This window comes from Prionailurus viverrinus, chromosome A1 (assembly GCF_022837055.1).
Source record: "Prionailurus viverrinus isolate Anna chromosome A1, UM_Priviv_1.0, whole genome shotgun sequence".
Lineage (NCBI taxonomy): Eukaryota > Metazoa > Chordata > Mammalia > Carnivora > Felidae > Prionailurus > Prionailurus viverrinus.
The window spans coordinates 81,089,467-81,110,472 of NC_062561.1; the positions used below are offsets into that span (position 1 = coordinate 81,089,467).

At 52.0% G+C, this 21,006-nt stretch overlaps 1 protein-coding gene across 8 annotated transcripts in view; it reads left to right on the forward strand.

Moving 5' to 3' along the window:
* Positions 1–21,006, forward strand: part of ARHGEF7 (Rho guanine nucleotide exchange factor 7) — a 137,432-nt gene that overhangs the window by 28,868 nt on the left and 87,558 nt on the right. For 6 of the 8 annotated variants that reach the window (XM_047868241.1, XM_047868005.1, XM_047868484.1 and 3 more), the window contains exon 2: positions 290–376. In XM_047868241.1, the coding sequence (XP_047724197.1) occupies positions 290–376 (87 nt within the window). Of the gene's footprint in view, positions 1–36; positions 120–289; positions 377–21,006 lie in introns of those variants that run through there. The other 2 variants (XM_047868326.1, XM_047868401.1) reach the window with 1 other exon arrangement.

Below are 21,006 nucleotides of genomic sequence, written 5' to 3' on the forward strand. Positions count from 1 at the left end.
GGAAAAGGCGGTGCGCTGGCCGGCCGGGGCGCGGTCTGGATACGTCACTTCCGGTGGCGGCCCACTTCCTGGAGAGGGCTGGGGCCTGAGATTGGTGCAGCCCAGAGGAAGGAAAGACGGTGAGCAGCGGCAGCGGCCCAGCGGGCGGGCGTCAGGGGCGGCCGGGGTTCCTCCGGGCCGCCGGGGCCGCCCGTCCGCGTCCTCTCGCCCGGGGCCGCTTGCCGGCGCCGCCCTGGGTCGCGTCCGCGGCCTCCGCGCCGCCGCTCAGCGCCTGTGCTCTGTGTTGCAGGTTTACCCGGAGCCCCGGAGCGAGAGCGAGTGCCTGAGCAATATCCGCGAGTTCCTGCGAGGCTGCGGGGCCTCCCTGCGGCTGGAGGTGAGCGGGCGCGGGGCGCCAGGAGGGGGGCGGGCCGGGCTGGCGGCGCCCGGAGGCCCGGGGGAAGGGAGCGAGCGCGGTCGCGGGGCGGGGAGGGGCCGCTGCGTGCAGCCCCGAACTGGGCTGTCGTCGCTCTGAAGAAGAGCCTCAGGAGCTCGTGGGTAGGTGTCACACTTTTGCGAGAACTGTTCCTAAGGGGTGCGGTCGATTCCTTGTTCCCTGCCTTAGCCTGTGCTTTTAGGGGTTCCCCGGGGGACCCGCATTCAGGGCTGGGTCAGCCCCTCAGAATTTCTAGCAGGTAAGCGGGCAAAACCGGGCACAAATGAAAGGACCCCAAGCCCTCCCAGCCTCACTCCTTTATCTGCTTTTTTTTTCCTACCGCCAGAAGGTAGGCGGTGTTTAGGTTGGAGGTAAACCTACGTCTTGGGGAGTGTACCCGGCGGGGTGTGTCTGCTGTGTAAGGTTTTGTCACTGTTCTAAATACGGTCTTTCAGCGGCAGTTCTCTGGAAACCTCCTTTACAGCTCATTTTACCGTATGATTTTTCCTAACCTTGGGGTAGTGCTTTTGATCCGGAAACGTAGACATTGTTTCATTTGGGAACTCCAGCTCGAAGTGGTTGTGGTCACATCTGTGCTTCCATCGTTTCCTGCTGCTGCTTTACCACCTGTTTCTTTATCAGAGCTGAGCTAAGTTTGAGCAGGCTGGCGGAGAAGAGTATATGAAGGCATCTCCGGTGGAACCTGTTGTGTAAGAGGATTCCATAAAGTTTTCCCCTCCTAGGACAGTCTTAGTGTGGGTTTCTTGGGAGAAATCTAGAAGTCCAGTTGGTGAGGGCAAGTTTCATGGCAACTCATTTGTTGAAGTTACACTGGCATCAAGAAACCAAAATCCTGTTCTTCTGCGTGATTGTGAACATTAAGGTATCTCTTTTGTAGTATTTGAGGTCTGTGAGGAAGTCCCTTACAGGTACCTGAAAGGCTTAGTAGAGATCCTGGAGACCCTAGGGCTATTTAGGAGGGGGCAACATTTCAGAAAGGCTTTGTCATCTTGTCCTGGACTCCCCTATTGGGCTGTGAGAATATGTGTTCCTGGTAGCAACGTTTGCTTTTCCTTGACCTTTGTTGTGAGACTATTTTCATCAAACTGAGTTTTGGTTGTGATAATAAATTTGAAATTCAGTTTGCACATTAAATTTACAACCTCACAACTTCAGTGTTCAGTGTAGGACTCTGTAAGAAAGTATTAAAGTGGAGTCTTAAAAACCCTTTACCCTTCGCTCTCCAGAGGCTGCTGTTGAAATTTCATATCCTGTCTATCTTTCTAACGAAGAGTTTAATGATGCTGTAGGAGAGGTCACTAACTTATCCCAAGCATCTAGAACAGTTCTTGGCGTTATAGTAGGCCTTCAATAAATCTGCAGTTGATAGCAAATAATTGATTTTTTTGTTTATAAGGAAACTTGTGGCTAGTTTTTAAAGAGTTTTAAATTTTAAATTCGGTAAATAAATTTGAGAGGCATGTTTTGTTAGCATACTTTCAGTCTCTGTAGTAAGTCACACTTCAAACTCCTAATTGCCTAGGATAATGAAAATAACAAAACACATCAAAACTCTCACATTGTTGAGTCACTCTGGTTTTTGTTTTGTTGTAGGAAGTTACCCTGAAAAATGAGTTCTGTATGGTGTGAATCCTACTTGGGCTTCCAGACTTGTTCTGATCTGTGGTGTGAAGGTACTGGCCTACCTGGTGTAAAGGTGGCCTTGCATGTGGAGCACATGCAGCAGTTTCCCAGGGTTTTGTTTTGTTTTTAATTTTTAATTTTTTTTTTAACCTTTTTATTTCTGAGACAGAGACAGAGCATGAACAGGGGAGGGTCAGAGAGAGGGAGACACAGAATCTGAAACAGGCTCTAGGCTCTGAGCTGTCAGCACAGAGTCCGACGTGGGGCTTAAACTCATGGACTTCGAGATCATGACCTGAGCCAAAGTCGGACGCTCAACTGACTGAGCCACCCAGGCACCCCTCCCAGGGTTTTTAATTTTTTTTTTTCCAACGTTTATTTATTTTTGGGACAGAGAGAGACAGAGCATGAACGGGGGAGGGGCAGAGAGAGAGGGAGACACAGAATCGGAAACAGGCTCCAGGCTCTGAGCCATCAGCCCAGAGCCCGACGCGGGGCTCGAACTCACCGACCGCGAGATCGTGACCTGGCTGAAGTCGGACGCTTAACTGACTGTGCCACCCAGGCGCCCCTCTCCCAGGGTTTTTAAAGAGAGATACATAGAAAGGGAATGGGAAGGGAAGGACCTTGCACGTGTTCTTGGCTTGACATGTTTCATTTTTACGACCTTCTGAATGATGAGATAAACTGTTGGAAATTACAAACACAGACCCTGAAACTAATCGCTTGAACTCCAGGTTACCTTCTCTTCTGGTATCTGTCAAGGTGCCTTTTTCCAAGAGTTGAGACCGAAGTGTGTTTGTAACAGATTATTCTGGGAATGTTTTACTAGCGTCTTAAGCTATGCCAGGATTTCTTCCAGGAGCAGAGGAACGAAGCGCTGTGGTTACTGTATCTGTCGTTTTGGTCCGCATCTTAATTAGCTGCAGAAAATGAGGTATTTCCCCCAGTGGGTGGTTCTGATCATGAAAAGAGTTTTAAGTTTAAAGGAAGTTTGTAAATTTTGTATTTATTAAAGTTTGAGAGACCATTTACGTTTTAAGTTGGAAAACATTTTTTAAATTTGGCGGGGGGGGGGGTGGGGGGGGATAAAACCTGTAGGAAAACCACATATATGGCTTTGAACTTTTCCTATTTCTCACTTTTTCTTTGCTGCCTATCATGCATCTTATTTGAATCTTTCATATCCTGGAATAGTGTGTAGTTTGATAAGAATTCACGTTTTTTTTTCCATGTTTCTAATAGTGTAGTAAAGTAAGATCTGATGAGAGCTGACCTCATTAACTATGGGTTATTACAGTTGACAATTCTCTTAAACTTCCCGACTGAGGAGCTGGTACTGTGGTCCAGTTACCTTGGAGAATGTGTGGAGAAACCCTAGTTTGCCTGGTATATGTGGCAGGGACAGAATTGTCCTAAGTACATGCCACCTGGGTGAGGGAGAGAATCTTGCTCATGCTAAGTGCTGCCTTGTGTAGTTTTCCCCATTCTCCATTTGGTCTCTGGTTTCAGTTCTCAATCACGTCTTTATTGGTAACATTTTCTAAAGGGCTTTGACGTGTTACTTATTTCGCTCCTCGGTCTTGAGTTCTCACAGCCCTGGTCTGGCAGTGAGCAGGCAGAGCGCAACCTCTCCGTGCTCTGCATTGGCCACCAACTGCTGTTGGGGCCGTGCACATGTGTTCCCTGATCGTCCAATGAGGCGCTGCTAGGGCAAAGGTGTAGGGGCTTTTAAATGCCGTGAACACCTGCCAGGTTGTCTCCAGAGACGTTTTTCTCCCTTTGCCTTTCCAGCAGCAACAGGCAGGCACTACTTGTTCCTGTTGGGTGTTTTCTTGATCTCTGGGGGATGGAAGTCCCTTGGGCCAAATGTTTTGGCTTTTCTCTTTTGTGTCCTCCTCGGTGTGCCTATTTCTGGGTAGATGGTGAAGCAGATGTGGGGCGCTGCAGATTCCCCGCACTGCGCTTGCATGAGAAGGACAGGGCGACAAAGAAGGCTGCTGGAAGAGGCAACCGAAGTCGCGAACCTCCGAGCGTTTCCTCCTAGCTTGTCACTCACCTCTGCCACTTTGCTTTGTGCCAGTGGCAGGGGCTGCACTGCGCAGGCAGGTGCTCTGGCTGCAGGCACGTCACAGGCCTGTTGCTGACGGTGCCCATCGCCCTCTGTGTGAGGGGGGAGGCTTTCCTTTGCTCTGATGTCCAGAGAATGAGGCCTTTGGGTGGCCTCTTTAGCATTGGAATCGGCTGGACTGATGGAGTTAGTAGGTTAGCGGGGAGGTTTTGGAAAACATCGCCCTGCGTGTTTCCAAAAACGCTCTTGGCTGTATTTTTGAAGGATAGGTTCTTCTGTTATACTACCACGTATAGTATTTGATGCTCTTTGAGATTTTTTAATCAAGATTATGATTGAAATTTTGTCCAAAAGAATATTTAAAAATACTACTAAAGTTAAAATTGGCTTACTTGGAAAGTTAAAACTTGTTGACAAAGGCTTCAGAATTAGAGCAAAGTCCAAAGTGTATTTCTAGTCCTTTCCCTAGGGAGGGATGCCCCCCAAGGGTTACCTTTGTCTTAGATCTGGGCAGCTGGGTGGTTGAGCCTCACTGCAACTGTGTACGAAGGTGTAGTTGAGGTCACACAGCAGGGTGTTTTCCTTCGTCCTCGTCACGGTTGGCACGGTAGTGAGCTGGAAATGGCTGGTGTCATGACCTAGTACTTGACTGGTTTTATTGAAGAAACTCTTGAAGTTCATTCATCGTGCCTTTGTCAGAACTTGCCTTTGAGGAAGTTGAGTTAAATTTGGGAGATGATTATCCTGTGAACATCTGGTGGGTACTAAAAGCAAAGAAAAATTCTCCTCAGATGTTATAGCTATCTTTACCTTTTCCTGGCAAAAGGTGTCAAAGTTGACCCTCTGTCTTCAGTGTTTGTGTCTTGCCAAGGTGTCTTGTAGGGTGAACAATTAGTCCCTATGCACCCAGGTTGATTTTCCAGTGTAGAAAACCGGTTAGGCCTTCCCCCAACTTGAGATCTGTGGGGTGGCTGTCGCATAGATGGTGCAGTCCTGCACATGCAGTGTGAACCTCCTTTGTAGTTCAAAACTGCAGTAACGACATGAAGTAAAAAACGTGAAGCTCGGTTTAATAAGCTTTTTAACCTAGAGTATTCCTAATGTTTCAACATCTGCTTGTTGAGATAATGTTTTTTGCACATCAGGTCTTTATAGTTTGGTTTGTATTTGGCACAAGCTCCTCCCGTTCTGGTTCGGTCACATTTCAGGGTCTCAGCAGCCCATGTGGGGGCTGGTCTGTGTTGGACGGTGTCAGTCTACATTAAGAGGCGGTCATCTTTGAAATGAAGGGGACTGACATTTGTTGAATACAAGTAACGTGCCCATGCATTTTGTATGTACTGTGTACTTGTGACTATCCCGCAGAGGGGGTGATAGACCTGGGGTGGTGGCCGGGTCTTGGGGCCCGGCCCGACAGGTGAACGGGCAGGATTTGTACTCCACGCTGGTGGTTCCACAGAGCTCCTGTGAGCATGCTGAGGCCTGGAGTACAAGTTAAGCTGTGGGATGATGCGGACGTGACACTGTCCAACTGACTCATGGCAGGGGCCACAGGTTAGTCCTCCGAATTGAGCTGGTGGCGGGGCTGGGCACCCTGAGGTCTCCTAGGGCTCTGGACTCGGCTTAATGCTCTGCCGGCACCGGCTGAAAATCTGAGGAATTTTGAATTGGGAGGGCCGCATTCTGTTAGTGCTGGACCATAGGGTTGGACGGCTGGTCCACCCTGGCGGTGGCTCTGGGAGGCCTGCAGCAGACAGGAGCAAGCAGCTCCAGACCCTGTGGTAAAACGTGTACTAACCCGCTAGATCTTTCTTTTGTGTGTGTGTTTATTTTTAAGAGGGGGACAGAGCACAAGCAGGGGGAGGGGTAGAGAGAGAGAGAGAGATACAGAAATCTGAAGCAGGCTCCAGGTTCCCAGCTGTCGGCACAGAGCCCAATGTGGGGCTTGAACTCAAGAACTGTAAGATCATGATCTGAGCCGAAATCAAGTCCGACATTTAACCGACTGAGCCCCCCGGGCGCCCCCAAACCCCCTCGATCTTTAACCAGCTGTGACAGGTCGCACCCTTCGTGACCCCGCAGCATGGCCAGGAGCCTGAGGCCCTGGGAGATGGGCATCTGCCTACAGTCCAGAGCTTGTGTCAGAGGACTCTGTAGCGTCCTGGCTCGCCACGAGACTCCTGCGTGGGGACCGTCCTTGTGCAGCCCCTGCAGAGAGGCAGGGACAGTGAACTGGGCCGAGTATAGGGAGGGGAGGAGTGAGGGTGGTTCATGTCGTAAATTTCTGTCACCAGTCCTGTTAGTCTCAGGCGAGATAAAGTCTCGGGTACACGCCCAGGCCGCCTGGCCTAGCCGGGTGAGCCGCGTCCCTGGTCCTGGTGATGGGAGGTGGAACAGTGAGACCCAGTTTTGGACCTTGGCCCATGTCCACCTCGCTGTGAGAGACCTGCCATGGGGTGCCGCTTCTGCTACGCAGTTGGAGCAGCACCCTCTCGGGTGCGCTGAGAGCTGTCCTAGCTTCCCAGGTGCCTTCATCCCCCTGCCTGACCTTGGTAATGGCAGGACTTACTGTGGACCCAGGTTTTGTGTTTTGAAGGCTCCTGTGGATGGGTGGTGCAGGAGAACATGGGGTGAGGAGCGAGGACGGGTCTCTGCTCCCAGGAAGAGGACTAGGCCACGGGCGGGCACTGGGTCGCACACTCAGGAGGTTACTGCACAGCTTGGATCACAGTTTTCACTGCCGTGTTCTGTCTCTTCAGCAAGCCACCAGTTTGGGGAACCTGGTCCCTGCTGGGCCTCTGTGGACAACTGTTGAAACTAGTTTGAGTGTGGCTGGTCGACCAGGCTCACGTGAGACTTGTAGGACCGTGTCTTAACTGGCTGCTCAGCAGGTACTGGCGCCACTTACCATGGGTGTGCGCATCCTGTGGCTTTTTGCTACTGTGAGAGCGCAGTTCTGCTTCCCTCCCTCCCTGCTGCCCCTGGCCATCTGCTCGCCTCCCTAGGCTGGGTGGTGGCACTTGGCTTCGTTGGCCGTAGTCTGTTGAGCCAACTCCCTGCAGCCTGGGTGGAGGCAGAAGGCAGAGGATCTTCAATAGCACAGCTGGGTCTTTGTGCTTGTGACACGTGGGAGTGGGAGGGGACCCAAGGAGGTCCCTGTGGCCTCGTTTCCTATCTTTGAGCAGACGGAGACCCACAGATGTGTGTGGGACACGCGTATGTCCCTGGGAGATTGCCACAAGGGAGTGGTCCGAGCATCCCTCAGGTGTGCCCGGGTGGTGGGCAGGTCCAGGGTGGCCTTCGAGCCTCTGCAGCCTGCTCCTGACATCTCCCCAGCTCACTCTCCTCGGACGCTATGGTGCTCTTCTCTCGCTCCTGCTCTGGCCACTGATACCCCCTGCCTAGATTACTGCGGCGGCCCTGTGGCGATCCAACTCCTCTCTTGTCCTTCTCCAGGCTGGTTTCCCTCAAATGCAAATCTGACTTCCGTTTTCCTGACTCTGATTCTGCTTTGGGTCTTAGGCTGAAATCCAGACTCCTTGGACCTGAGGGGAGAGCAGAGCAGGAGACCAAGGTGCTGTTGGGCCAGATGACGTAGGGGGTCTTGGAGATCACCCGAGGATGTTGGGCTGCCCTCTGTGAGTTGGGGCTGCCGGGGCGGACCCGTGAGGAAATGTGACCAGAGTCTGGGGAATCATCTTGGCTGCTCTTTGGGGCGTAGACCACAGGGAGTCTAGGGCAAAGGCAAGAAAACCAGAAGAGGAGATGGCGAAAATCCAGGGAAGAGTTGATGACCCTTGACCCGCAGTTAGAATAGTTTCCGTGGCAGGAGTTGCATACTTTGGTTTCATGCAAAGCGTAGGGATGATTTTCTCGCGGACCGCAGAGGGGTGTGAAAACAGAGTCCGAGAAGACGAGGCTCTGGCCTGAGCAGAAACCATGGCCGTTGGACGGGGAGTCTGCTGCAGTCCAGTGTGGTGCTCTGTGCCCAACATCCTGCAGTAGACCTGTCTGCTTCGCTTTGCCAGTGATCAGCGTGGGTCTGATTGGACACGGGCCGTGATGTCAACTTGGAGCTTGTGCGTGCACGAGCTCCTTCCACTGCAGGAAGTGCCGCCTTAGACCAACTTCAGGAGGTCTCCTCATGATGCTGGATCAGGTGACCCCACTCCGTGGCTGCGGACAGGGCCGTATTCAGTGCGTGCTGTGTGTGTGTGTGTGTGTGTGTGTGTGTGTGTGTGTGTGTATGTGTGTACACTGCTCTTCTCATTGGAGTGTGAACGTGGAGGGCAGCATCCATGCACTGGGTTGTCTTGTACTTCTGTCCCCCGTGCTGGCATGTAGTAGGCTCTCACTGAAACTGTTGAATGCCCAAGACTAAGGAGGAAGTGTAGGAGAAGTCCTAGAATTGAATTCATCAGTGTTCAGCTTTAAGCACTTAAAGTGATGGCTGGCCCCATCTTCTCTAGCTCCTGTCACACTGGTCTGGTGGGCCACTCGGACATGCTTCCTTGGAATGATGGCTGGTGCTTCTGCAGGAAGCCTGGTCTCAGCCATGGCAAGCTGCTGGAGAGGTGTCTGTGTACAGGACTGTGATCACGTGTAGCACCGATGAATTTAGGACGGCTCAGTTGTGCTTTGAGGGTGGACTTCCTCTCCTCTTAGGCCAGACCTCAACACGGGGACTGATGAATTAGGCTTGTATGAAGGTAGACTGCCAGAAAACTTGTGGGAATGTTCAAGAACAATAGAGGATGTCCGGGCCTTTGGGACTTGTTTTCCTTCTCTGTGAGATCTAGGTTTCAAGAGCATCCTTAGGTCTTGGGACCTGTCTGTGTGGTCCTCTGAGAGGCAGAGGATGGGATACTGTAATATTTCTACATCAGTTTATCGTGTTGATAATGTTTGCTTGTTGCTCTCAAAAGGTACTTGTTTTTAAAAATTTTTTTTTTTTCAACGTTTATTTATTTTTGGGACAGAGAGAGACAGAGCATGAACGGGGGAGGGGCAGAGAGAGAGGGAGACACAGAATCGGAAACAGGCTCCAGGCTCTGAGCCATCAGCCCAGAGCCCGACGCGGGGCTCGAACTCACCGACCGCGAGATCGTGACCTGGCTGAAGTCGGACGCTTAACCGACTGCGCCACCCAGGCGCCCCAAAAGGCACTTGTTTTTAAAACGCTGGTGGTTTCAGGACGCCTGGGTGGCTCAGTTGGGCGTCCGACTTCAGCTCAGATCATGATCTCCTGGTTCATGGGTTTGAGCACCGTATTGGGCTCACTGCTGTCAGGGTGGAGCCTGCTTCGTATCCTCTGTCTTCCTCTCTCTGCCCCTCCTCTGCAGTCTCACTGTCTTTCTAACAAACATGAAAAAAAATCTTTAAAATTCTAGCTGTTTTGTCCTTTCATAGCTGTCCGGTTTTGTCAGAGCTTCTTCTCGGAGCTTTTTCATGCTTTGAAGAAACTTTTAAGGTGCTTCTGTAAGAAGGGTAGCCTGGAGATTTTCCAGACATGTGGCCAGGCCAGTTCAGACATGGTGCTTTTGAAATGAGGCCCTGCTTGGTTGAGTAGGACCTGCAGGATCATGGCACAGCATTAGATGGCCTGTTCCCTTTCACTTGGTGACTTCACTTGGGTCTGAAGACTGGTTCCAATCTGTAGAGTACCGTTCGTTACCTGTATCCTTGGGAAATGTATCGCAGACACTGTGTTGTGTGCCACGACGTTCTGTTGCTGGCCCAGTTCTAGGCTGTAAGAACCCACTGCTGACCGTCCTAAGCTGAGGGGAGAATTGGTCCTAGAAGTTACTTCTGGTAGCCTTCTGGTTATGTTTTCCAGAACAGGAAATGCTGCTTATATAAGTTTTTAAAAAATAGGTTATGTTTTTTTCACGGTCAGTAAAACTAATTTGTTAATTATAGTCTTCTGTGTTACACTAAATCCATCAAATGAAGTGAGACATTCCTGTTTCTGCCAAAGGGAGAGATCATTTGAGCCCATAGGTCTCTTACAGAAGTTTTGGTTTCAGTGAGTACATAGCTGTTCGGTAAAATTGATCTCTGGTTCTTGCACTTTGTGAGACAGCGTAGCATGTTGGTTTTCTCTTGCTGGGAAACCAGTTACCACAGATGGAGTGGCTGAAGACAACGCTGTTTACCACCTCTGTTCAGCATTGAGGCTACTGGTCTGGGAAGCTTGGCAGGGCTCTGTGCTCAGGGTCTCACGGACCGGGTGGTGGATGACGGGGCTCTTAGCGGGGACCTCGAGGGGGAACGTCGGTTTCCAAACTCCTGAGGTGGTTGGCAGAATTCACTTCTTAGTGGTTGGGACCGAAGGCCCGGTTTCCTGGTGCCATTGGCTGGGTGTCGCTCTTTGGTCCTGGGGCCGCTCCGGTCCTAGTCGTGGGCCTTTGTCTTCAAAGTGGCATCAGTTCACCTGTGTCCGGTCTTGCTGCACACACACCTCTGACTTATCCCTGCTCCGATGGCAGGAAGCTGCTGGCAAAGGGCTAGATCGCACCCACCCAGCCAGTCTCCCTTTGACTTTGCTCAGGGTCAACCCTGAGGGACCTCTGCAAAACCCCGTCTGCTGTGGCTTGTAACAGCACGCCTGCAATGCCGTCGTGTCACGTTCTGAGCCCTGAGCGGATCGAGAACAGGACTGTGGTATCTGGCGAGCAGGGTGTAATCCTGGTGTTGCACCGATAGTGGTGGCCCCAGCCTCCTTTCCCACCTTTAACCGAGCTGGACGAAACAAACTGGGGGAGAAGGGACCAGCAGCCCCCGACCCCAGTTGTGCTCAAGGTTAATTGAAGTGGTGTGCCGGGGGTGACTGAGCGTCCTCTCTCAGTGCTGGGGGCTCTTTGTGCTGATGTGCAACACGATAGGGACGGGCACTGGCACGGGGGGGTGGGGGGGTGGGGGGGGTGGGGCATGAGGACCGAAGGCAGCAGGAAGATGGTCGTGCCTCTGGGACGGAAGAGCAGGTCTCGGCGTGGCAGGACGGTGGGGGCTTAGTCCTGTAATGTTGTAGCCTCCAGCACTCCTGGTAAGGTCCCCGGTTTTCTGACTGAGCCGACACGCTTGTGCTCTGCATGGTTGGCTCTTTCTGCAGTCAGGTATGTCCATGTCGCTTGTGCCACAGCCCGGACCCAGGTGGGCCCGCTCCTCCCCGGGAGGCCCAGCCAGGTGTGCAGTGGTAACTGGTTGTCGTGCGAGGGCGCCCGTTCCAGTCTAGAGGAAGGAGTGTGGAGGAAGCCAGGGGCATGTTGTCAGCTTGCGTCTGGCCGCCCTCTACCCGTGGCAGGCTCGTACACAGCCTGATTTGCTCTCCGTTCCTTGATCCTCATGTGCTGCTGCCCCGGGGGGTGGCCCGGGGGTCTCTGGCCTGACCGTGGCACTGCCCTGCTGAAACCACCCCTATACACGCCCCCCCTTACTCAGATGGTCTCATCTAGGAGCTTTACTGTATGGGTGGGACTTCTTGTGACTTGACCCTTGTCCACTTCTGTCCTTGCCCCTGCTCTTGGACTTCCTGTCCCAGGCATGTCAAGTTCCTGGAGATGTCCAGAGTACTACGCTCATCAAAGTAGTAGTGTGAGTACTATGCTCACAAAGTGTGTGTGCTGTGCTAGGCGCTGTGCGAGTGGCTTCACGTGTTACGTTGAAACCTTGTGACGACTCCCTTGAGCTGAGACCCTGAGCTGGAGAGGTTGAGGAACACGGCCACAGTCACTCGGCTATGAGTGTTGGGGCCAGGTTCAAGCAGGGTGTCCCCGGAGGGGGTCCTTCCTGTGCCCCATCCTGTCTGTGCTCGGAGCCCCCCCGTGGCCTCTGCCCCCCATCTGCACGTCTCCTCCACCAACCCGGTCCCTGCCGTTTCCCTCTGTGGCACCTTCAACACCGTGTCCTTGCTCGGACTGTGGACTCCTCGGCCTGCTTCTAAGCTTGAGTTTTTGGTGTCTGTCACTTACTAGGCACGGAGTAGATGTTGGTTGACTTGGTAAAAACACCCGAGGTGCCCTCGCTAGCCTGCTGGTGAAGGGGCTTGGCATGTCTGTAGAGCCCCGTCTGGTGTCTCTGCTCGCCCTTCTCCCCGCCCCTGTTCACACCTTCACTGTTCCTTCCGGTCACTCCTTCAATTTTTGTTTTCTTCCCTTCAGGGCCTGGCTTCCCTGAAGGACTTGTGGCTGAGGTGTAACTGAACAGGGAGCCCCCTTTTCTCCGTCAGCAGTGGCTGCTGGTCCTGATGGTGAGGGTCGGCCCGAGGGGCCAGGTGGCCAGCTGTGTGTGCACAGGAGCCTCTGGTGGAGCACAGTAGGGGCTGCCTGGGGACCCGGTGGCTCTGCTCTTCAGGGGAGGCTCTTAGGCATATCGACCACACAGACTTCTAGAATCAGAAAGGACCTGGAGCTGGGGTGCCAGGTGGGGCCGGGAGAACACGATGTGTGTGGCTCAGTCGGTTGAGTGTTTCCGACTCTTGATTTTGGCTCAGGTCATGATCCCGCGGTGATGAGATCCAGCCCTGCGTTGGGCTCCGAGTGGAGTGTGGAGCCTGCTAGGGATTTTCTCTCTCCCTCTGTCCCTTCCCGTCTGTCTGTCTGTCTCTCTCACTTAAGGAAAAAAGAAAAAAGGGCTTGAAACTGGTTAGAAACTTGTATTGGGTGAGCATGTGTAGCTGTGCTTTGAGGAGCTGTGCAGGTGTCCTGTGGAGAGCAGCAGACCAGCGCTAGAGCCCTGTGTGGGGTCCAGACTGGTCTCTGCCCCCTATATGGAGATAGGAATTGTCCTCAGCCCCTCACTGGGGAGACCCTAGGAAGGTGCAGGGAAGGGTGGGCAGGTACGTATTGAAGAAACCCACGTAACTCTTGACCTTTTGTGCCCTAATCTAAAAAGGGCCCAGATTCCTGTTGCAGGCTGGTCCTCGTCCTTGGGTGACTTTGGAGACGGGTCAGGTAGAGGCACTGATGGAGCGGAGGCGGGTTGGGTTGGACATGCATTCTGGATGCGTGTGGCATGTAGGCAGGGTTGTGCCAGCTGAGGAGGGGGGCAGGCCTGCCCCGTGCTGGGACTCCCAGCCTGTGGTGTGCTTGCATCTGTCCCTTTAGGTGCCGGATTGGGGGGGGGGGGTGGCTTGTGTGGGCCAGCCCGGCCGACCGCACGCCTGGCCGGGGGTCGCTGGCAAGGCTTTCCCCCAGCGTCCGGTGCACCCTCATGGCCTCGCGCAGTGGGGAAAGGGTTTCTGGGTAGGAGCCCTGTATTCTCCTGAACAGCACTAGGCTGCACGTGTGTTCTTTCTGCTTTGCGGTTGAATAGGATGGTCAGTGTTGGCCAGTTGAAAGGGAAGTGCTTTATCGAAGGACTATCTTTTATTCTCCAGTAAAGCCTCTTGGTTAAAAATGTCAGGACTGATGAGTGGGAGTGGCATGAATCTAGAGCTTGAGCATGTACGGTCTGCAGAATCCTGAGTGCTCTCTTTGCCCAGAAAAGATGCTGGTCACTTAGCGTGGTGCCTTCCCACATCTGTCCTTTTTCCCACCTTGTTTGAGGCTTCTCAGGATGTCTTAGTCCTCACTTCTCTACTTGGGCTTTAAAAACCAGCAGAATCCCCGCTGGCCGCCTGGGAAGGGGAGACCTTTTCCTGGCAGGTAGTTGCCCGAAGCAGTTTGCGTCCCCGAGGAGTTCCTGTAGGTCCTGGGAACCGGCGAGAGGGCCAGTTCCCAGTGAGTGATGACCAAGCAAAACAAAGTCCAAGGCCTCTCAGACCACATTTGGATGTGAAATCTGCCCTTCGTATGTTTTTGTAAAAAATAGTTTTCTAACCGGAATATGTATTTCCAATCTATTTTATATTAGTCTGCATTGGGTGTTTTCTCGGGTAGTTGAGGGAAACTCACTGGTCTGTACTTGAAGTGCTAGGACAGGACATGCTGTGGCTCTTCCCACCTTCCTCCAGGCTGAGGGGGGTGCGTCCCCTTCCATCCCTTCAGGGAGGACTTGTAGGTTAGAACGGATGGGGTCCCCTTGGGTTGCAGAGTTGTGGAGCTTTTAAAACATTCCAGAGCCCCCCTGGAAAGCCTGACTTAATTAGTTGGTTTTTAAAGCTGACCCAGTTGGGTCCCTCAAATTAGGGTTTGGTGAGGTGGGGAGAATTGTGGCAATTTCCCTCAAACTTACAGAAAGGCCAAGGATCCTGCCCAGCTTAGGACAGGCACAGTGGGAAGTGTACTTTCCTCAGGCCTCCTTCTGGCAGAAGCGGCCAGTCGGCTGAGCTGGGGCGGGGGTTTTTGAGGCAGCGACTGAGATCCTGAAGTGACATGGGGCTGATCTGGTCTGTGGATGGTGAGGGAATGCTTTCATTTTCTACTTAAAAGATGCTGGGGGTAGTGTTGGGGAGCTCAAACAAACCTCCTGACCTGCCCCTTGCCCTTTTCTTGGAAAAACCTAAGCTAACACATTAGAAGGTAGTGTGACGTCCTGTGCCGTCACTTAGGTCACCATACAGACACTTTGCCGCCTGGCTCTGAGTGTTCACATATTCTCTAGCCACTTAAACCACGTGGTAGGCCTCCACATGCCTGCCTCTGAACGCCCCGTATGTACGTCTTTAAGATGAGAATATTCTTCCTTAGTTTCCCCACACCGTTCTTCTACCTTTCACGTTTATTAGGACTCTTATGTTTTTGGGGAGTCCAGCGTTGTTAACCCCGTAGAGTCTGGTTCAGGTTGGACATTTTAGGTAAGAATTCTACACACTGATGATCTATATTTCCATGGGTCCTATCAGAAGTGCTTCATGTTGACACTTCATACCGCTGGCACTGAGTTCCATCCCTTGGCTAAGGTGACATCCGCCAGGTCTCTGCATTGTAAAGGTGGTCTTTGTCTTTGTGCTTAGTACATAATCTGTGGGGTGGTGCCCCACAGCCTTTCATCTGATGCACTTAGCATCCTGTGATGACCCTTCCTGAACTGATTGGTGTCGTGGTGGTAGCTGCGTGGTACTGGTGCCTTCTGGTGCACACTGCCTTTGAGATCTTGGTTCTGGGCAAGGATGTTTGGCGTGGTGTTTGGCTTGTAAGTTAGAAAGTTGTGTGTATTTTGGCCGGTGGAAGAGCTTACCTGTGCTTTCAAGAATCTGTGTGAAGGTCCTACGGTGTCCTTTGTGAACCTGGCCATTCACTTCTGAGCTCTGTTTACCTTTTGTGCCAGCTTTCCATTGTCCATCCAGCAAATATTAGTCCCCGACTCTTGCTGACGCCGGGAGCTGCATTTCATCCACGTGGGCCTCAGGAGCGTATAGGAAAGTTAAGAGGAAGGAAGGAGTACAGATACAACATTTGTGTATGAGGAGAAATGGTAGAAATGCAGAGAGGTGGAAATAAGTTCTTAGAGTTGCGTACCAGCGGCTTTGTAGCAATACTGACTACTTGCCGTGTGGCCCCTCAGTGCCGAGTCAGCCACAAGGTGGTGCTGTGAGGGGGGCGCGGGGAGCCCCGGTCCAGGGAAGGGAGACCAAGATGGGGAGTGGGTCCACGAGATGCCCGGTGTCTAATGTTTACCAAGGGGCAGTGCTGGTATTTGACTCCAGGTTTAGGGAGAGTCCACACCTTGTAAGTTTAGAATAACCGGTCTGCTGCAGCAAGGGCACCGGGTCAGTGCAGTTAGTTGGACGCCCCATGAAAGGGAGGAGGAGAGGTGCATTTTGAGGTGCGGTGCGATGCAGTGTCTTGTTGGTAAATGTGTTCACGTAGAGACCAGCAGCCTGTACCATGCAGCTGAGGGGATTTACATGTGACTTAGCAAGTTTACCTGCAGAATCTTTGTGTTCTGTGTGTCCCCCATCATGATGGGTGTGACGTGTAACTCCCTGAAGCCTTTCAGCATAGTGAAGGATTTATAACCTAGGAAGGACTTTGAACCAGTGGTCATTAGCAACTTTATTTAAAGCTTGAGTAAATGCCATCCTAGCTGCATTTGCTAATTCTTTCCGTGTGAGGTTATTAAATTGCATGTTTATTATGTGGGTTTTGTGTTTGTATACTGGTTGTAATGTAAAACAAAGTGTGTGTGTCTGTTCTGGATCATCATTGGGAGTCTCACGGCCATCAGTCAGATGTCCTATTTTGAGGACCAGGCAAGGCTGCTTAGGGGCTGGGAAGCAGGTGTGGAGGTTTCACAACTGCCCCGGCTCTGACCTGTCTTCGCCCTGACGAGACCTGGAAACTTCCCATCTTCTGAGATGAAACTTAACGCCTTCAGGGTGTCTGAGCATCTCGTTGGGCTCATAATGGGGTAGCAGGGAACGTCCCGTGATGGGGCAGCATTCCCGGGGAGCCTGCCGTAACACCGCTGGGGTAGAAGGGGATCCTTTGACCATTTATTGGATAGGACAGGTTCAAAGATCTTGAAGAGCAAGTTTGTATTTCATTGCAAGTGGAGAATGGGAAAGTGTTTCTCCAGGTGGTGGTCAGTCTGCACACAGTTGATGAGGACCTTCTGGAACCCTGCTTTGCCCTGGGGAAAAGTATCCATGCACAACATGTGTCTCTGGAGCCTCAGCCATGTGTGGCAAGTAGGGTGGAAGCATGCAGGTGGGATCCAGGGCTGAGGCTGGAGTCCTGCTGGAGTGGAGCACATGGGGTTGGGGTGCGGAGAGAGACACTTCACGTGGCCAGACTTGAGAAGGTGAGTGGGCGGATACCTGGGTGGGTAAAGCCAGCAGCTCCCTGGTTGGCCTTGGTTGAGCTGAACCAACAAAACATCGTGGATTTGATGAGCTGTCCCGAACAGGAATTGAAAGAGAATCTGAATTGTGGCATTTGGGGTCTTCCTTCCTTGGGATATGTCATACCCTTGAACTTGAGGGGAACGTTTCAGTGTGGAAGATTATAATAGGCACAGACAGGTACCCAAGCATTTTAGCATTTTTGGAAAGCTGCTGCTTTTGGTGGTGGTTGCTTTTGTTTGTTTGTTTGTTTTTTAAGCAGTTGGTCCCAGCCCTCAGGACTCTCAGCATAGCCCTGCCAAGGTTAGACCTGAGACCAGGAGGCTGTAGACTGCTCTAGGGAGGCATTGTGCCAGCAGTCATGTTGTAGTCCTGTTATGTCCTTGTGTGCCTGCTAACAGGCTCTGTTAAATGTACGTACCTTGAAATAACACCGACCTGAACATCTGTCTGGGCATGTGGACGGCATCTATTCAAGTCTCCTGTCAGGTACCAAGTACTGTCTGTCTTCTCTGCTCACTCAAAACTGGAACTGCTTGTCTACTGAGAGTTCTGTCTGTACAGGGTTGAGCAGTTTAAAGAGTACTTTCTCAGTTTGTCGTGATAGCTAATTGTCACGAAGACCTTTGGATTTTCACCTTTAAAAGTCCTGATCTGCTTCTGTGGTCCCACCGTGGCTCCCTTCCTTTGGATCCCCGAGAATGGGATGGATTTAGTGCGCTTGTCCTGCCTCCCAGCTCCTTGAAACATCTCTGTATCTTGGTTTTCACTAATTGCATTGTCTAGTAATTCTTAGTTTTTCAGTACTTTTACACATTTAAATGCTGTACCAGAAACCTGTATTTCTTTTTTTTTTTTCTTTTAAACAGTTTATTCATTTTGAGAGGGAGAGACAGAATGCGAGTGTGGGAGGGGTAGAGAGAGGGAGACACAGAATCCGAAGCAGGCTCCAGGCTCTGAGCTGTCAGCACAGAGCCCAACGCGGGGCTCGATCCCATGGACCGTGAGATCATGTCCCGAGCCGAAGTTGGACACTTATCCAACTGAGCCACTCAGGTGCCCCAAGAAACCTGTATTTCTTGATCTTTCCTCTTGCAGCTCACCCCTGTGTGGAAGAGGAGGAACCCACAGTGTGACTCCATGGGGCTTGGGGGGCAGACTGGATGAGGGGCACTTTGTTATGGCCGTGAGTGGTGGGATTGGCCATGTTCCCCCTCGGTATTTGGTGGGCAGGGCTAGTGTCTAGAAATTTCCTTTTTGCTGTGCTGCCCCTTTCTTGGTGCTCCAGCCAGAGAGGGCAAGCTTTTTCTGGGGCTGTTTTTGTATTTTTTTTTTTTTTATTTTTTATTTTTTTATTTATTTTTTTTTTTTGGTGCATCTGGGCTGCATCTGAAGCAAAACAAAACAAAAACCCCCACAGAACCCAGACAACCCTCTGCTGTGCTTCTTGGGCCCTGAGGCCTATAGCCAGGCTGCTGCTCCCGGTCTGAGTTCTGTTCGCCTCTGTTCTGTATGTAATGTCCAGGGCTTTTAAAAAGCTGGACTTTGCGGTTCCTGTAATATGAATAAAGGCCCCATAGCTGACATGAATGTACAGCTGTGTAGGTGAGACGAGAGGGGCCCTGTAAGGGGCCAGGCTGGGAACAGGTGTGGGAAATCTGGGGGGAAGGGTCTGGATGCTCTCCCTGAGCAGGGTAGAGGGATGAGCCTTCTCTGTACCCCAGTTCCCGTGTCTCACTCCAGCTAGAGGGCGGCCCCGGCTTGAAGTTTATGGTGGGGCTCTTAGGGTATTTCATTTTAGGTAGAATTGTCTCCTTTTTTGTCTTCTGTGTCTGTTAGTGGGTCCAATAGTACCTGGACTTAGTGACTTGTTAGGGATCTGGTGTAGGCAGCCAGCTTTCCTTATGGGCAGAGGTCTGAGTGCTTGGCCTCCTCCTGGAGAAGTGCTGCTTCCTGTCCTCCTGCTGGAGCAGTCACCGAGGTGCTCCTGGGTCCCCTTAGAAGTATGGCCCATCCTTTCCTGTGCTGTGGAATCCCCTGAGGCCTTGCTTAGATTGCTCATGGCCCCTGCCCCCTGCCCCCTGCCCCCTGCCCCATTTAGCGCTGCAGTAAATTCCTATTTTATTACTTAAAGCCTCTTTTGTCATTTTCAGTGGAACTTTGGGAGAGATGAGAGGTAGTTCGCATTTGCACTTTCCCAGCTTTTTTTTTTTAATATATATTTTTTAATGTCTGTTTATCTTTGAGAGAGAGAGACACACAGAGTGTGAGCAGCGGAGGGGCAGAGAGAGAGGGAGACACGGAATCCGAAGCAGGCTCCAGGCTCTGAGCTGTCAGCATAGAGCCTGATGCGGGGCTCAAACTCATGAGCTGTGAGATCATGACCTGAGCTGAAGTCGGATGCTTAACCGACTGAGCCACCCAGGCACCCTTGCACTTTACCATCTTTGAGATGTTTCTCAAAGTTTGACTTTTGTAACTATTCACGCTAAGTTTTAAAGTTAATGCAGTGTACTTGTTACCTTCCTGGCTCTAAACGTTAGCACCTAACTTATTTGAGTCCTTCTGCCCCGACCCCTGTTTGACACCGGAGGGCTGCTCTTTTCAGACTCACCTCATTGGCATTGCGGACAGCCTGGGGGCCTGCTGCAGGCTGGTGGGGCGCTGTGTTTGTGCATGGGTGTCTGAGCCCCCTGCCCCGCTTGCTGTGGACCCCCGTGTACGCCTGCAGGAGAATGCAATGGTTCACCGGCTTCCTGTCTTCTTCTCCCAGACCATCACACCGTCGTCCTGGGGGCCGGGTCTTCTTTGTAAAATAAGGTTGGCGTGAAGTCTTGAGCACAGCGCCCAGAGGCCTCCGTGGATGCTGGAGCCTCCCTCCCTGCCTGGTGGGGCTTTGGCCTCTCTGCTGCTTTCTGTTTGTGGAGGCTGAAAGCCGGCTGGTGCTTTCTTTGCTCCGGTGGTCTTCCCCACTTCTCAGGGTTTTATCACTCCCACCCCCCCCCCCCCCCCCGCCACCCCTTCCTGTAGACCACCTAAAACATGGGGCTGGGGTTTCTTTTGATCTGGGTGGTCCCTGCCCTCGTTCGTATGTGGGTGTTGATACGGTCAAATGCACAGCGTTGAATATGCTTTAATTCTCATTTTAAAGTGGAAAGTTGTTTGGGGGCACACTGGGTGACTGGTAGGTATTGATAGAAGCCATCGCCAAACTAGTTTTATCCCTGGAGTGGAGGAGTAGGCAGGACTAAGAACAAACCTTCAGAAGCCAAGGGGGCGAAATCACTGCAGAGTCCTGTTCCTCCCGTGTCCCCATCAGTATGGACCATTTGCAGTAAACTGAAATAGCAGGACTTCAAGACTCCTTTCTACTCCTCTTGCCACAAAATCCAATTTCTCTTGACAATGTGATAGGACAAAATTATATTTTTAACTTGGCGAACTACACTCCAGAACCGTGCCAAGAGTAAGTTTCTTGCGTCAGAAATAGCTTCCTCATAAACTCCCTGGAGGAGCTGACCTGGCTCCTTGCATTTGGAACATTAAAGCTACAAGAGTTGAACGTGCTTGGCTGGCCTCCCCTTGTGGGGGTCTCTCCTTTAGCCCTGAGATGGTAGAAAGAATGTCTGTATGTTCCCTGTGATTTTCTTGTTGCATGTACCCAGGGTGTCCTCAGCCAGGGGCATAACTTAGGCACGCGTTCTCTTCAGTGGCTGTGGTTGGTGGTCTGCAGTCAGTGGGTGGTGGTCGAGCCCTGGGGAACGTGCAGAGGGCAGCCAAGGCAGCCCACAGATCTCCACTACCCTGTTTCTCAGGTTCTGTGTAGCCCCCAGTGCTGCAGGGGGTCCCCACCCTGCTCACTGGGGTCGTGCACAAGATGCTGGGAGGATGTGTGTGTCACCTTGGCTCCCGGGGCCCCTCTGCCTCTCCGGCTGTGGGGTTGTGACCGGTGGCTCAGGGCCAGCCATTCGCTGCTGGGATGGCAGGCTCGTTGCTGTTGCCTGGGGCTGCGTAACCTCAGTAGGAGGAATGTTCCTGAAACTGCAGCCCATGCCGGAGACAGTAGACAAAAAGATGGCCCAGAACTTATGACTTCTGCACTGTGGCTCTTAACTTTTTCGACTTGTTACCCGAACAGTGCTGTTTCATTTA